At 42.7% G+C, this 16,667-nt stretch overlaps 1 protein-coding gene and 1 pseudogene across 50 annotated transcripts in view; one reads left to right on the forward strand and one right to left on the reverse strand.

Moving 5' to 3' along the window:
- Ank2 (ankyrin 2) overlaps window positions 1-7,965 on the forward strand; it is a 559,246-nt gene extending 551,281 nt beyond the window's left edge. For 48 of the 50 annotated variants that reach the window (XM_060392739.1, XM_060392726.1, XM_060392734.1 and 45 more), the window contains 4 exons: window positions 190-273; window positions 385-549; window positions 1,403-1,585; window positions 5,623-7,965. In XM_060392739.1, the coding sequence (XP_060248722.1) occupies window positions 190-273; window positions 385-549; window positions 1,403-1,585; window positions 5,623-5,637 (447 nt within the window). In that variant the 3' untranslated portion in view covers window positions 5,638-7,965. Of the gene's footprint in view, window positions 1-189; window positions 274-384; window positions 550-1,402; window positions 1,586-2,928; window positions 3,021-5,622 lie in introns of all 50 variants that reach the window. The other 2 variants (XM_060392773.1, XM_060392744.1) reach the window with 2 other exon arrangements.
- Window positions 7,966-12,065: 4,100 nt separating this feature from the next.
- On the reverse strand, window positions 12,066-12,876 carry LOC110565975 (motile sperm domain-containing protein 3-like; annotated as a pseudogene).
- Window positions 12,877-16,667: the final 3,791 nt, after the last annotated feature.

Consider the following 16,667-nt stretch of genomic DNA (forward strand, 5'->3'; position numbering starts at 1 on the left):
TTTGTTTGTTTGTTTGTTTTTTAAATCTACCTGCATCATTTTTTTAATTAATCAAACTGACAGAATTTTGCACCTCAGCGATATGTTGCGACATGACCTCTGGTTTTCTAACATTCCTAAAAAATCCCAGGATATGGTTCCTCAGGACAAGGCCAGAGACTTACGTGACACTCTTCTCCTACTGTTTAGGGAGATGATATGCCTGACATACCCCCAGAGACCGTCACGGAAGAAGAATATGTGGACGAGAATGGACACACAGTGGTGAAGAAGGTACTGGCTGGTGGCTCTGTCCAGAGTCGGTCTCACTCTTCCTGTTCAGATGCTATCACGAATGCGCTACCGTACCTCAAAAATAAGTCAGACACATGAAATGCTTTTCAGGTTACCCGGAAAATCATTAGACGGTATGTATCCTCGGACGGCACAGAGAAGGAGGAGATCACCATGCAGGGAACACCTCAGGAGCCCGTCAGTATCGAGGGTGGGGACAGCTACTCCAAAGTGATAAAGCGCGTTGTACTAAAGAGCGACGTCCAGCAGTCAGAGGTGAGGCCACCCAGCTCCGTGGGGTTCACTGCGTGAAGACAAACCCACAGACCAAAACACAGCAGTTCCCATCTCGATTTGATGTGGCCATTGTGCTCATTGTCTCTGTCTAGTTCTTTTCATTTCTGTGTCATATATAACTCCTAGTTGATTATAGTAGACACCCAAAGCCAGATTTGAAGAGAATAAGGTCCATTTCCTTGGCCAGGCATGTGTCATGAAGAGATGGTGTCCAGGTGTCCTGCAGTACTTGGGCCCAATTGGCATACCAGCCTCCCAAAGGTCACTTTAGACCTGTGTTTGATACCAGACGTCTGCATTTCAGGGTCATTTCAGTTATCATCTGAAAGTGATTCATAATTTACCACTTTCTTCTTTACTCCCCTGTTTGAAGGCTTGTGACCACCATGCACCCTTGGACATACAGTTTGAAATTCTTACCCTTCTGCATTCATTCATGTCTTCAAAATCATACGCTGGTAGACATGAGGCTGACGAGTCATCTGCTTTGATATCTCAGAGCTTTTAAAAGCTCTCCCTTCAGGGGTTGACTTTATCTTCATGTTGCAGAGGGAAATAACTTAATTGTGGGAAAGAGACCAAGCCTAGATTGCCCGTCAACAATGCACCTGTAAGCCTTTTAGAAATGTGGCTGATAAGCTTTTATTCAAATGACTCACTAACTGGCTCAGTGCTGTTCACTTAAACAGAACAATTGATGAGACTTGTTCCTAATTACTGTCTTCTGGAAGGCCAGTATTGCAACCATTTTAATTTCACAGCACAGCAAATGTCATTATTTGTTCCATTTTAGCAGTTGGGAATTGTCTGTCCTGTGTCCTTCATTCGTTAGGTGACTTTGTCTGAACCCAGCGTTTTGTCCAGTACCTCACAGTTTCAGGCCGAACCAGTAGAAGGCCGTAGAGTCAGCAAAGTTGTTAAAACAACAATGGTACGTGGAGAGAGGATGGAGAAAAGCCTGGGGGACGCTAGCTTAGCCACTGACCTTCCTTCAGCCAAAGATGACTTTGAAGAGGTACAGAAGCATTGTTTCATTTTGTGTCTGTTTTCCTTTGATGTGCACTTTGTGTTTAAAAAGAAAACCATTTGTCACTGCTTCATTTCATGCATAGATTCATGGAAGGTGTTAGGATAATTCAAAAGACAAGATGTTCTTCTTGAACAGTTTGTGGGGTGAAGTAATATTGCCTCAGCCCAGTGCTATTCATTCGTGTCACCCACGGGGCTCTTAAAAATGCACTCTGCCAAGAATCATCCCTGCTGAGGTAGGGACAGTCTCCAACGCTGAGGCAGGATTTCCCGTCTGTTAAAATCACAAAGCTAGCTATGGTGGCTTAGGCTGGTACGCTGACAGTGATGTGCCAAGGCAGGATGTCACAAGTTCAAAGCTAGCTTATGCTACAAGTGAGTTCAGGCCATTCAGGACTTCTAAGTGTCAGCCTGTGTCAAACAAACAAAACAAAACCACAATCAAAAAGAAAGAAAGAAAACAACAACAAAGTAGATCTAAGTAGATTAAATAGTCATGCTCTGTGAATGAAATACATTGGACCTAATTACAGGATGCAACCTTTGGTTTCTCTGCAGCGTTAGTAATATGTAGTGCTATCAGGAGATACTGGACCATCTCAGTCCTGAAGGACATCTGCGCTAAGGGTTGAAGAAGGGATGACAGACAGACATACACAAATATCCACAAAATATTTTTACTGTCAAAACATGTTCAAGTTAAATGCTGTACTCTGTGCCCTCTACTGTACTTACTCACTGTGGCCTGGGATGTGGCTGTACGTTAAGGTACCTGCTTGGCCCACAAACAGCCCTGAGTTTGATCCCCAAGTGCTAGATCAATGATACAACAGAAATAATAGTATTGACAACTGTATGGAAGCAACAGACTGTATTTGCATATTAAAAAACAACTTCCTTTAAATACCTTCAGTTCTGCACATTGACTTCTTGGATGTTGGAAGGGTGAATTCTCTAGTTCTGATTTTGTCTCTGATCATGTTATTTATCATTGAAATCACCCCTGGTTCTGGTTTTGTCTCTAATCATGTTATTTATCATTCAAATCTCACCAATCAGAAGGAGCACGGCAAAACAAGGAAAAATTAAATTCAGTCAGTATGGATGTTGGCTACAAGCTTTTGACAAGTAGTATAAAACTATCTGTGACACAAACAGAATTCTAAGGGAATTGTTCGATGAAACTCAGTATCCATATGAGCCCATAGGAGGTGTTATCTGACCCATCAGAGACCTCTTTCTGTACCACCAGAATTACTAAAGCACTAGACTGTTTTAAAGTCTGTGGCCTATGAGTCAAGTCTTGTTTTCTCTTTTTTCTTACTCCAGGCCTTGGGTTACACAGGTAGCCACATGAAAGTCCACTTCCCCAGTTTAGTAGAGAATGAAATCCTGAAGGAGGATGGATCAATAATTAAGAGGTTTGGGTTAGCATGGGGTGATGCTCTGCCAACTAACACAATACAATTGGTTTCTAATGTTAGAAAAGAAGGGCATCGCCCTGTCATCTATGAGAAGGCACGTTTCAGGCATGGGTGTGTCAGTGTGTTGACTGTCTACTGGTGCTTTCAGGTGAATACTGCGACACCGTGATGGTGAGCCATTTGTTTATAACAGCTTGACTTTCTGGGGTTCAAGCAAATCACCCAGAGTCAAGCAGATGGGGAACACCCCCTTGTTGATGGATTTGGAGACCCTATGAAGAGAAGTCTAACCAGTGGCACACTGATTAACTTGGCAACTAACTGTACGCAGCTCAGTCTTCCTCTGTTATGGCTTTGGATAGCACCTACTTTTCCCTGGTAACAAGTTTCATGACTCTGTGTGTGACTGGCAAGAAATAAGAGCGTACGTTTGATAGCCGAGATCCTGAATGTACTGAGGGTTGCTGAAAGCAGCCTTTAGTGAGAGCACGTGCAGGTAGCAAACAGCCTGCCCCATGTGTCTCAAAGGGCGCTGCTAGCCATGAGGTACAGTGAGCTGCCAGCACTGCTGCGAATTTGATGTCTAAACCGGGCATTACTTGCGTATTGACTCTCACTTCTTTGGGCCTCTGGCACCATTGTACTCACAGACGTCTCAGCTTCTCAGTGAAAGAACCTAAGTAATTGTTGTGCTTCTCCTCTCATTGAAAATAGCAGAAAGATTGTCATCTATAGTACTCCACAAGGCTATTTTAGTTTTCTGGAACATAATAATTAAAAGAGCAAAATTAAAGGTTCTGTCACAAGCCCGCCCTCTGCTCAAATGTGAGAAACAGAAGCAGCTATGAATTTAGAAGAATGTAATTGCTCTCCTGGAACTTTTAAATGCCATATAAATTAAGGATAAAATGTTTCTTCTGTCCTGAACATTGAACTCTTTTGTCCAATTGTTCAGACAAAAACTATACAGCTCCTGCAAACCCTGGGATCTTTGAACTGGAATAGATTTGGAGAACAGTTGACTCTGTCTCCTTACAGAGGTGGACACAGAGCTGTAGATACAGATGGACACCATGCACTTACCCTGCTAGTCTCTGTGGAACTGCATGGTGCATAGCACTGAATTAAGTTCATACATCTATCATATACATGCATAAACATCTGCATGCCCCTGTAGAAAAGTTGTAAAAGTGTCCCAGGCTGTAGGCCTACCACAGGAGACCAGAGCTGTGGAAGCTTCTCCTAACCCCTACAGAAGAAAGAGGCAGGTATTTGCCTTTTGTGGAGTAAAGAAGCAGCAATGGCTGGGGACAGCCAGAAATATACAAGCTGACTACAACCACAGCGATCAGATTTTGGCATTTCATCAAGAGGAACAAAGTTTGATAGACCATCAAGTGAAAAACATAATTTATGTAATATCTAATAAAGTGAGAGTCTCAGAGGAAGGGGGAAGGAAGCAAGGATGTCCAAAGGAAAGCTGGAAATGTTTTGTTAGAAGGAAATGTTGAGAATTCAGGATCATCCCAGTGAGTGGTTACAGGTGTCGGACGCTGGTCAGAACTCTAGCTCCTAAACACTGGGAATTCATAAGGAAAATGCTGATCCTTCTCTACATAGTTTGATTTGAAGATCCATAACTACCCATCTATGGAACCAGACTTAGGAATCCTGAACCCTTATCTAATGATTTTTTTTTTAATTAACGTGGAGGAGTGCTGTTTAAATCCATGAAGGCCAGTTTTTCTTATTTGTTATAACTACAGATATAGTACATAAAATACATTCAGTACATATTTGCAGTTGAAGCATTATTCTCACAAGCAGAAAGCGAGAAGAGCAGGGAAAGAACAGATTGCAATAGCATTTTCAAGTGGGGAATCTAAGAAAATAAAAAATGTGAAATAAAATAGTAAGCTACAACATCTTTTCTCAAGGTGCCCCAGGTAGGAGGAAGCAGCCTGCTGGCTGGCATTGTGGGATGCACAGAGGGGTTAAGCCCATGGAGGTCCTGAGGATACACAGGCAGTGCCCACTCTCCGGGGTCATTTCTATTTTTTTCCCTCCCTTGCTAACTCCCTAGGAAGCTTCAGGAACCTTCCTATTGGTACTCCCTTTCTTATACCTCGATAGACTATTCCTGTTTTTAAAAATCTAAATCTCACGGAAAGTTTTAGTAAAACAAAATTTGGGCACAGTTCAGGTTGGGAAGTGAGTGAATTTTGAATTATTTTTCCCAAGCTTGCCAGTGGTGCTTGTGGAATCATTATTTCAGAGTAAACAAACATCTTTCAGATCAATGTGACTTAACCAAAATCTGAGTCATGGCCTGGCTTCTCTTTAAGAAAGTAAAATGAAGGCACGGTATCCTTTGCTCGAAGTATTTCTGAAAGATTAAAAAAAAAATCAGTATATCTTGTTCCAAAATACAGTTTTTAAAGCTTTATGAGTCCTTTGTGCATCATTAACGAGAAAGGTGAGAAATGTGTGGGTCTGTCTGTTGTCCCTAAGCTCATAGAGATAGATGCAAAGGGAAGACAGGAAGTACATGGGTGCCCAGGGGGAGGAAGAGCCTAATGATCTCCTCTGTTTCCTGCAGGACAACAATGAGTAAAGCCAGCACGCAGAGGAGGGCTGTGGTGAAGGACCAGCAGGGGAAACGCATCACCTTGGAGCACCTGGAGGACATTCCCGGAGCACTAGACCAAGACGACCTCCAGCGAGACCTCCAGCAGCTCCTTCGGCATTTCTGCAAGGAGAACACAAAGCAAGAGGCCGACTGAGGAGCTGCCCAGTTCGCACCAGAAACCACACACCCACCCAATATGCAACTTCCCGTTTCCTCACAGGAGTGACCGAAGTGGCCTAATTACCGGGATCCCGTGACATTTCCACTCTCAGCAAATACACAGCATTTTCTTTTGCTTCCTTCTCCCTGACCCTCTCTAACTATAAGCTAAATTGTGACCAAAGATAGCATCCTTCATTCTGGATGCTGTATCCACTATTCTAAGCATCCGTGCTAACCTGGGAACTGGCGCCTCCATTGTTTGCTTCTGCTCAAGCTCCATGAAAAATCCGTTAGTCAAAAGAACTTCACCTGCAGACTTCTTCAAGTGACAAGGGAATCCTTCCAAGGATGTCCGTGTATAATGTACATAGCCGAAATCCTCAGACGAACAACAGAGGAAAACTCAAACCACTGCCTGTCATGATTGCACTGGGCATCATGGAATAAAGGCCTCTAGAATTCGCCGAACAACGATTAACTAAGGTATTGCTAACACAATCCAATGGTAACACAGTCTACAGAAGGAACACTTCAGACCTAGACACGTCCTTAGAACTTCCAGAGTAGCCGTTGCTCCTAAATACGGGATCGCGATCTTGAAGAAGGATCCCCAGGAGCAGTCTCTGGTACTGGTCAGCCATTGCTGCTGGCTGTCCGACTGCAACCCAGAGGGAGGGGAAGAAGGAAGCACAGGCAAGCAGACGGAAACTATGAGGTATTCTGGTGCTAGAAGCTGCATGGGTGGCGTTCTAGCGCCTTCAGGTGTTTTTGCTTTGACACGTTGGCAGGGTATTTTAAAAGCTATAACTACTGTAGTTTTCCAGTGTTCATTGCTGCTTTAGCAAACCATGCTGTCTTACTGGTGGTACTTTCTTCTGGCCACTGCACTGTAGATAATTCATTGGAAACAAGATTTATGCACCACACAAAAGGTTAAATGCTGTCACCATGTTGGAGTGGTTTCTTTTCCCTTTTTTTTTCTACCCCACCTTCAGATTTATCTCTCCTCTAATACCTGCATGTGAACATTAAACACACGCACACACACACACACACACACACACACAGCCCTTCTTATCACACTAATGATTTTCACTCTGAGCTCTCACTTTCTAGCTACGTCTGCTCTTCAGCTTACAGACGAGACTGAGAAATCCTTGGAAGATTCGGTTTTGATTGAATTTTTTTTTTTTTTGGTTTATTTATTTGAAACCCAGACACCCTTGGAAACTGAAGTGCATTTGTGCAACTTTCTGTTCCTTTCAGAGAAGGGATGATGGCAGTCTGAGTGATCCCCATGCCCTATGTCTAATCCCTCTAGTGGTTGAAGTTGTGTAGCATTTTAACATATACATATATATATATTCACAAATATATTCATATAAACAGTATACGTTTTGAATCAGTTATTTGTTAAAGAAAGTATATTCAATGAAGATGAAATTAAAGAAAGAAAGAAAGAAAGAAAGAAAGAAAGAAAGAAAGAAAGAAAGAAAGAAAGAAAGAAAGAAAGAAAGAAAGAAAAACAGTCTACCCTCCAGAGATTGACCTTTTTCCAGTCTTATCTGGCCTTTTCCTGTGTGCAGAACTGACTCATTGCTCGGAATGTCAAACACAAACACGGCAAACAATGGCACTTCATCTTTTAAAGTAACGTTGCCAAGAGAGGAATTTTCCTGGGAGAGAGGTTTCCTATCAGCCAAATCTCCTGAGCCCCCAACACTGGCACTTTCTGGGGGTTGAGTAGAAATAAAGTATTCTTTGGCATCCAAAATGAGAGAGGCAGGTGGCAGCCCTTTTTGAGACATGCCATGGCCCTCTTGTCACACCTTCGCTGGAGCTCATGAAAAGCCTTTCTGTTGTGTTATTTGCACTGCAGATGATGTCCGTGTAGCAACATAATGGTTTTTTTTTCCTGATTTTGATTTTTTTTTTTTTTTGCTGTGTTATCAAAAAACTTGAATACTGTGAGAAGAAGTGAATTTTCAGTTGATAAATCAGCATCTTGTTCCCATGGTGATAACACTAATTGAATATATCTATGAGGGCATGTATTAGTTAATGGAATACAATACAACACTAACAATACATAGCTGCAATTGTTGTACAATGGCTGATTTAACTAAATAAAAATGTACAAGTGTTAAGTGTGGCAGTAGTGCTGTGTCCTTCTTTATGACCAGTCTATGGTTTTAGGAGAATCAGAGTTCTTTAAAGGAAGTAGATATGAAGCCAACAGAAATACCCAAATTGCCTTTTTTTCCCTTGGTTTTTTCATTCAGTAATCAATATTCTGTGAGCCCAGATGGTAGCATGCACTGGGTTAGCTCATCAGAGCTCCAAGACAATTTTATTCTTACTATTCCTCAACTGGGGAAAACAAGAATGTATTTTTGTTGGGTTCAAGGTAGAAGCCAAGAAAACTGGCTTCAGACATAGAAGCTTAAAATGAAAGCCTTATTTTCTGAGCTCAGTGAGCCAGCCAGTTTGGAATCTGAACCTCATCCACAAAGGGAAATTGTACAACATTTTTAAAAGATGGAAACACAAGGTTTGGGGGAGGGGAGTGGCTGTAATATTGTCCAGTCATATTTTGACACAAGGGGTTGAACAAGGAAGTTTCCATTAATCAGGTTAGGAGTAGGTTCCTGGGCCTGGGAGCATGAACTTGTTTGACCCTGCCAGCAAGATAGAGAAATGTTGTCCTTGAGGTGTTTGTACTCAAAATTGTTTCCTTACAAGTTGTCCCTGAGATATCTGGACTCAGACAACTGTTTCTTTACAACAGAAGAAGTTCAGCTATCAGGAAGTCCCAGCTCCCTAGGGCCCAGGACCTTGAATTTAGCTTCTCCCTGTGATTAAACAGAACCTGAAAACAAAATGGCAGTACTTAGAATAAGTTTTTTTTGCTCATTCCCAACATTTTTATTTTGAAGATTCCTAGGAAATGAAAAGCCTTGAAGGACTTGGGGGAGAAGAGAACTGGGTAATCTGCTCAGAAACACAGACCGCAAGGCCACAGGATTTGTTTTATTTTTGTAAAGTGACAGCAGCATGGGATAGAGACTTTGGGAACAGCAGTTAACCCTGAGGTTTTATTTTTTTGTTTTGTAGCCAGAAAACAGGAAATTAAATGAATATATTCATATGAAGAAAAGGCAGGAATATGTCAAACTGAAACCCTTTGGCATGTTTGGGTCTTATAAATACAAAACAAAACAGTAATGTTTCATATCTCTGTGTGTGTGTGTGTGTGTGTGTGTGTGCAGTGAAAGCAAATGAATGTTTAAAACTGGGTGGGTTTATTTAACTCTTACCACAACACTAACAGGCCAGCTAGGTCTGTGTTGTCTCTGGTTCATTAAGATCTTCTGGGAATAATATAACAATTGTGCCTGACATTTTTCCCCAAAGAAAACAGAATATTAAAGTTTACCTTTTTTTCCTCTCTTTTTTTCAAAGGAGCAGTAAGTGTGTCTCTGTCATTTTTTTGCTATGCTGTTGCTTTCTACTTTCAGCAGCTCTGGATATGCCTGACGCTTGATGTAGAACATTAAACAGCGAGAGGAAATACTGCATCTTCCCCTGCTTAATTATCTTCTGTGCAAACCCCAATTTTAAAAGTGAACTTCAGTGACTCATGTGCCCTTTTACAGAAATATATTTGGCAGTGGGGTGGAGGGAACCTCTGATCTGAAGGAAGATGATACATAGCTTGTAAACGGCCTGCATTAGTCAGAGGTGCGAATCACACGCCAGCACTTAGACTCCAGGCATCAATTGAAAATGGGGCTACTTCTGGGAGCCATTCAGTTTATGTCATCATGGAGAGTCTGGTTGCCGATAAATGCCAGGCATGAGAATAGGTTAGATGAAGACAAACTAAACAAATATTTAATGAAAACCAAAATCACTACCAGTTTTTTTTTGTTTGTTTGTTTGTTTTTGTTGTTTTTTGTTTTTTGTTTTTTTTTGTCCTGAGTAATGGAATAAAGAAATCTGCCTGCTTTCATTAATTGAAAAGCAAGTCAAAGCTTTTTGTAAACTTCGTTTGTCATCTCTGCCTAAAAACTATACTTTTCCCCCTTCGGGTAAACTGCCATTTCTGTGTCTTATCTCATTGAGCCCAAACCCAGCTACAGTCTTGTAAATGAACTGCATGAATGAATATGTAATACAACTTCATCTCTGCAAAAACAATACTTAAGAGAATCTTTTAAATAGCTAAGAAAAGAATGCAAACCTGTCTCCCAGTGTGTGCAACACCAATTAAATTCCTGTTTATACTCAGATTTTTCTGGGAGTAGTAAAAGCTCCTTGTCACCTTCTGTTAGCACCACAGGATGGAACAAATAATATATTAAAGTGTAGCTGGGATCTAAAGATGCTCTTGGGATACGGTGGTTCTCTATGGCATACATACACACACACACACACACACACACACACACACACACCTGGAGTGATGTTTCCACTAATTCACTAGAGTTCCCAGATTCAGACACTCTGGTCTGTTCACTTCAATGAGTACTTATAAAAGTTCGAGAGGCAACACAACCGAATAGGTAAATGTGTTGTTTTGGTTAAAGGTGTTGGTCTGAGTAAGACCTGGGTTGGAGTCCGCTCAGCAGTCCTGGCACTGACTTTTGTGAGAGCTAGCTCTCGGAAGACAATTTCCTCACCAGGAAGAGAGGGTAATTCTCGCCTCATGGGGAGCATCCTGTGCATGCAGGCATGAGCCGCAAGCTCTGACCCGACACCTCAGAAGCCCTTGGTGCACACTTGGGACGGAATAAGCTCAGAGCACGCATTGAAGACCTTACTGTAATTTCTCTAGGTTAGAATGCTAAACCACTTCCTGTGACTGGTCCTCTGGACCACTGTCACGCTTACCCTGCTGCTCAGGGAGGGACTCCAAGAGCTCTTTTTCAATCACTCTGCACAACAGCTCTTATTCCCATTCTTTTTCCAAGCTTCACCCACACTCTTTTTTTTTTTTTTTTAATTTTATGTTTTCGTCTCTCTGAAAACTGACTACAGAATTGGAGAAAGTTGCCAAGGGCCCACCTGAGCGGCTGTGCCTTATGAAGCAGCCTGGCAGAGCAGCTCGGCGGGGAGCTGCTGGCTGGCCAGGCTAGCTGGAAGTGGGTGTATGCACACAAGAGTCCTGCTGGTTATGCAGACACAACTGAAGCGCAGTGTCAGTGCAGAGCACGCCCTGGGCCCCTTTTCCTGGCGTGCCTGGCATGCGTGCTTGCATTTATGCTGTTACACGTGTGTGCTCGTGTGGGGGCGTGCCCAGAGGCTGACCTCCCATGTCATCTTTGTGGAGTCTCTTTTTTTATTTTCTTGGGCTTTATTGCTGAAGCTGGAGCCAGCTGGTTGAGTAATCTACCTTCATACCTTGCCCTGAGGATCCCACCTCTACCTCTGAAAGCCTGGGATTACAGGCAGCCTATCACACCCATGCAGCAGTTTTATACAGGTTCTGGGGTTCTCTAGTCCTCGTGATTGTAGAGCAGGGCTTTATTCACTGAGCCACCTTCCCAGACCTTTCAGGGTAGAACCTTCAAGAACTGCCTCCTCACAACCAGAAGAGCACTGGAGGCTGTGGAGTTCTGACACGACAGTGAGTGTTTAGAGAGGGTAGCCACTACTCTTTTCTTTTCGTTCCTTCCTTTCCTTTCTTTCCTTTTTTCAAGATAGGGTTTCTCTGTGTAGCTCTGGCTGTCCTGGAACTGACTATACAGACTAGGCTGAGCTTGAACTCAGAGATCTGCCTGCCTCTGCCTCCTGAGTGCTGGGATTTAAAGGCAGGTGTCACCACTGCCAACCACCAGGCCTGCAATATCCCTGTATGCATGAAAGCTAAAACTAGAAGGCCAAGGTATTAACAAGGCGGGATTCTTCAGCAGCCTCCCTGACACGCAGGTGGCTGCTGTGTCCTCTCATGCTCATGCCTCTGGGTGCACATCTCAGGGTGGCTGGGTGTCCCAACTGCCTCTTCTTGTGGGGCCTCTGGTTAGACTCATGCTCTCATCTTAATTTTTTTTTTTTTTTTGCCAAGTAAAAAGTCCATTATGTTTCACATCTCATAGGATCTATGCTCATAAGCATAGATTCCTACTTCCTGGGCAGAAAATACATTAAGTTTCCATACAAACTCTCTACGTATAATGATATTTTATATATTCTTTGTCACTTCACCTGATACTCAAATTGACTTATTTCTTTTCTTTTTTTTTTTATTTTTAAATTTTATTTAATTCAACTTGGAAAACGAGTATAAATCCCTGGGTGTTTGTTGTTGGGGGAGGATGACACCTGATGGATGGGCAGAAAAGAGGGAGAAGGGCGAGGTGCAAAGGTTGCAGTGGCTGCCTTAGGTCCCTGCCTGCGAAGAAGAGGGTGGGCGCCATGGCGAGGAGGCCTAAGACGTAAGCTGTTACCAGCTTCTGTCGCAGGGACACATGCAGGATTTGAGGCAGCTGGCTGCCAAACGTTGACGATGCCTGTCAGCAAGAAGAGCAGGAAGGAGCTGGTGGCCAGCTGCTGGGGGCCCATTCTCCTGAAGATGTCTGCCTAGGGTTGGTCCTGTCAACACAGGAGGCCCTAGGCCCTACTCTCTGAAGCTCCAGGGAGTACGCTGGGGCCCGAAGAACAGAGCTCACATCTTTCCGTCCAAACACTGGTCCCTCAGCCCCTTCCTCAGATAACTCAATGCGGAACCCATCCTGAATGTCGTAGTGGATGGGGATGGGGGCCACGTGCCATATCACAATATCAATGCTAGACTGAGGCTTAACGAATCCTTCCGCATCGAATACGGCATATTCGGCAGGTGCTGTACCCGGAACTCAGAAACGAAGCGCAGACCCGTGGGGTTGTTAGAGGGTCGGCATCTGCTGGGGTCCACTCCTTTGGTCCGCCCTGAATACTAGATCTGGGGGAGAAAGAAGAGCATGCTGACAACGGGTCCTGAGGGAGGAGGAGGGTCCCAGGGGTCCCTGGACCCAACAGCTCCTGGTCCTAGGGCGCCCCCCACGGCAGCAGAGCATGCATGCTCTGGGTGTTTGGACATCCAAAGGCAGCTCTCGGGAGGACAAGAGGGCCTTAGAGTCTAGGGCTTGTGGTCAAATTTTCCTCCAGTGGGCTATCTTCCCCTGTAAGTCATTTCTGATTGAATCATTTCATTGAATTAAATTCATTTCAAAAATGAACTGACACATCACAAATTATAAAAACATATCTTAAAGTAATTAGCATTTAATTATCTATATCTCTGTATAAACTATAAGTTGAAAATATTTTAGAAAGTTAATATGTAATTTTAATGTGTACATTTTAATAACAACAAATAATCTAGTATTTAATAGAGTTGGTGATGTTTTTGTTTTTCTATTCTGTTTTAATAATTTATTTATTTTATTTATTTATTTTTTTATGTGTGTGGGTGCTTTTGCCCATGAACACCTGTTTCCATCTAAAAAAAGGTGACAGATCTTGGGGTCACAGACAGTTGTGAGCCACCTTGTGGGTGCTGGGATTTGAACCCAGGTCCTCTGGAAGAGCAGCCGGCACTATCTAACCTCTGAGCCATCCCCTCCCAGCCCTATTTTTCCATTCTTAAGGTAATTATTTTACAGCAAAGACCTGGAAGAGCCAAGAACCAGAAAGAAATTACTAAAGATCAAAATAAAATTGTAAATGACAGAAAACTTTCATGGGTATAATGCAATTAATAAAGACAATGATAAAATGAACAAGCTCTGGCAATGATTCACATTACTTTCATACAAAAAAAAATTAATACTATTATGAACGAAACTGAGTTTCCCCAAAGTGGCAGAAACCCGGCGTTTAATGTGTAATTAAATTTAAATGAGCCAGAGGAGAGGTGCTGGTTTCATAAGTCTGGGCACTGGGTAAGAAAAGGAAGCCTGCATACCGACAAAAGCTCCTGTGGAGATACCAGATGAGACAGGACAACCTCCCATCAGGGAAGACCTTGTCCCTAAATGCAGTCACATTCTCAGGCGGTGGCTATGAGGCTCTCAATCAACAGCCTGTCACTGCTGGCCTTTGCCCCAATGAAGAGTTCTCTACCCCTTTTAAGCAGGAAGGATTTGATTATGGAATTATAAGTTCACACCAAATGTTAACAAATTCCAAAGAATGAAGTCAGCGAAGCTGCTCTGGGAAAATCTACACAAGATGAAGATGCAAGTCCAGGCCGCTAGAATGTGCTTGGGGTTTTGAGCAGTAGCAATGCGCTTTTTCCACAAATGCCCAGCGGTGCCCCCAACTCCCATCCCTGAGCACTCCATGTTTATTCTGCCAAGGGCACATGCCATGTGTACTCCCTCCGCAGCTGTCCCTGAAAGACCTTTTTTCTTTCTCTTCCCTTTGGGTAAGTAGCTCCCTTTGGAAGAACTGAATTCACACCACCGCTGGAAACGAATTCATAACTGTGCTGCTGAGGGTTTTCCCGTAGCACGCAAGGAGGTAAGACTTGGATGGAAATGCCTAGCTGTGTGGGCAACAGGAACTGAGCGGGAACAGCTGGGATCCTTTGGTGATTCACGGATCACAGCTCCACCCATTATTCTGAGTGCTCAGGTAGGTGGGAGCCAGGATCCTCGTGGTGAGTCACCATCACTGCAGGGTTTGGTACTGCAGAGGCCCCTGGAAACTTCACAGTCCTATCAGACAGCTGCAGATGAGAAGGGGGAGGAAGAGATACTGAGTAATTTGCACATGATCATGTAGCTAGAAAATGACAAAGCTGTACGAAGAACCCTAGCCATTATTCCCAACAGCACCCTCCCTCCCTGAAAGACACAGGCTCTATCCCTTCCATTTGTAACACTGCCAAAGAGTACAGCAAACCAATCATTTCACAAATAATGAAAAGTAACTTTTCCTCAGAAGAAATACAGTTGGTACATGAAAATAGGCCCAGTTCAGCAGCTCTTAACTTTTTTTTTCTGAAAAAAATAAAAATAAAAAATAACCCTAAACCAAAGCAAACCCTTCCTTGTTCTCAAACTGGCCACCTCTTCCTCCCCTGCCTCGTTGTCTTAGTTTGTTTTTTCTGTGATAAAACACTGATCAAAAACAGCTTAGGGAGGAAAGGATTTCTGTCACCTCGCAGTTTATAGTCCATCGTCAAGGTAAGCCAGGGCAGGAACAAAGGCAGTGGAGGAGCAAAGTGTCCTCACTTGTTCTCTAAGGCTTACTCAGCCTGATTTCTTAGACAACCCAGGACCATCTTCCCCAGGTGGCACTCCTACATCAGGATAGGCACCCCCATCTGAGCCGTTAATCAACAATACCCTCCATGGACTTGCCACAGGCAAGCTGGTAGGGATTCTTTCTCAAGGTTCCCTTTCCCCAAATGACTCCAGATCAGCTGTTCTCAACCTTTGGGGCCTCAACCCTTTTTGGGGTCAAACAACCATTTCACAGGGGTCACATATCACATATCCTGCATATCAGATATTTACATTATGATTCGTAACAGTAGCAGAATTAAAGTTTTGAAGCAGCAATGAAAATAATTTTATGGTCAGGGGTCACCACAACTTGAGGAACTGTATTAAAGGCTCACAGCATTCAGAAGGTTGAGAACCACTGCATTAGACATTTTGTAGGTTGATAAAAAAGGAACCTAGAAGAATGGGTAGGAATAAAATTGTATGTTTGACCTTGAAAATATTTAAATTCCCCTGCAGAAAAACAAACTCAAGACACATGCAAAAATATAGATTTACTGGTTAGGTAAAAAGATCTCAAACACCAACAGCTCAAAATGAGAACAGGAGAAGATACAAATGTCTTGTTTCCCTGGGAAAGCAGACACATTCCATCCGTAACTAAAGAAAACCTACATTAAAACTTATATAAGGTGATCTTCAACCTGTCAGTTTAGAAACAATTATAACTTTCATAAGTCCCAGTATGGAAGAATGGGGTTCTCAAGTGCTTGTGGGGAAACAATACAAAAACAAGTGCCCTTTATATTTAAATAATATAAAATCCTTTGATTCAACAGCTCCACCCTAAGAATAGCATTGATGTCTCCATGTGAAATACAACTAGTATCTTTACAAATATAGTGTAAAAACCCTTTAGATCATTTGTATCTTCAACAGGATGTAGAAGAGCATGTGGTTTTAACTGGAAGATGTGTATTAGTAAGAGCTAGGGGAGGAGGTAGACCATTTCTGCCTATTTTAAAATGTAACTTACACTTGTCACTGTGATTTGTAAATCTGTTGTCACTTGTTCTCCACGTGTCTGTGGAAAGAGAGATACTCCAGGGCATATGTGACCTCTGGCTGTATTTAATTCCTTCATCCTTTAATTCTTTCTTCCCTTCCTTTCTTCCTTCCTTCCTTCCTTCTTTCCTTCCTTCCTTCCTTCCTTCCTTCCTTCCTTGCTCCCTTCCTTCCTTCCTCCCTTCCTTCCTTTATTCCTTTATTCCTTCCTTCTTTTATTCCTTCCTTCCTTCCTCCCTCCCCTCTCCCTCCTTCTCTCAGTCCCTTCTTTTCCTCTCCCTTTCTTCTTCTGTTCATTTCTATCAAATGCTGTATAATGGCAGAATATATTCTGGTTATTATATAGATGAACAATCCTAGGTAGTTAAGTACTGTTTATACGGTATTACAAACCCATAAGTAATATTTATGTTTTAGGCCAACATAGAGATGAAATGAATACAGGAAAACTTCATAAATATTTTGTTCCCCCAAAGAGGAACACATGTTACAATGATTTCTATGAAAAGAGCATTAGCTAACACGAATATAGATAACAGGCATGTGTAGGAATTTTAACTTCAGTGTACATAC

Source organism: Meriones unguiculatus, chromosome 10 (genome assembly GCF_030254825.1).
Source record: "Meriones unguiculatus strain TT.TT164.6M chromosome 10, Bangor_MerUng_6.1, whole genome shotgun sequence".
Taxonomy (NCBI): Eukaryota; Metazoa; Chordata; class Mammalia; order Rodentia; family Muridae; genus Meriones; species Meriones unguiculatus.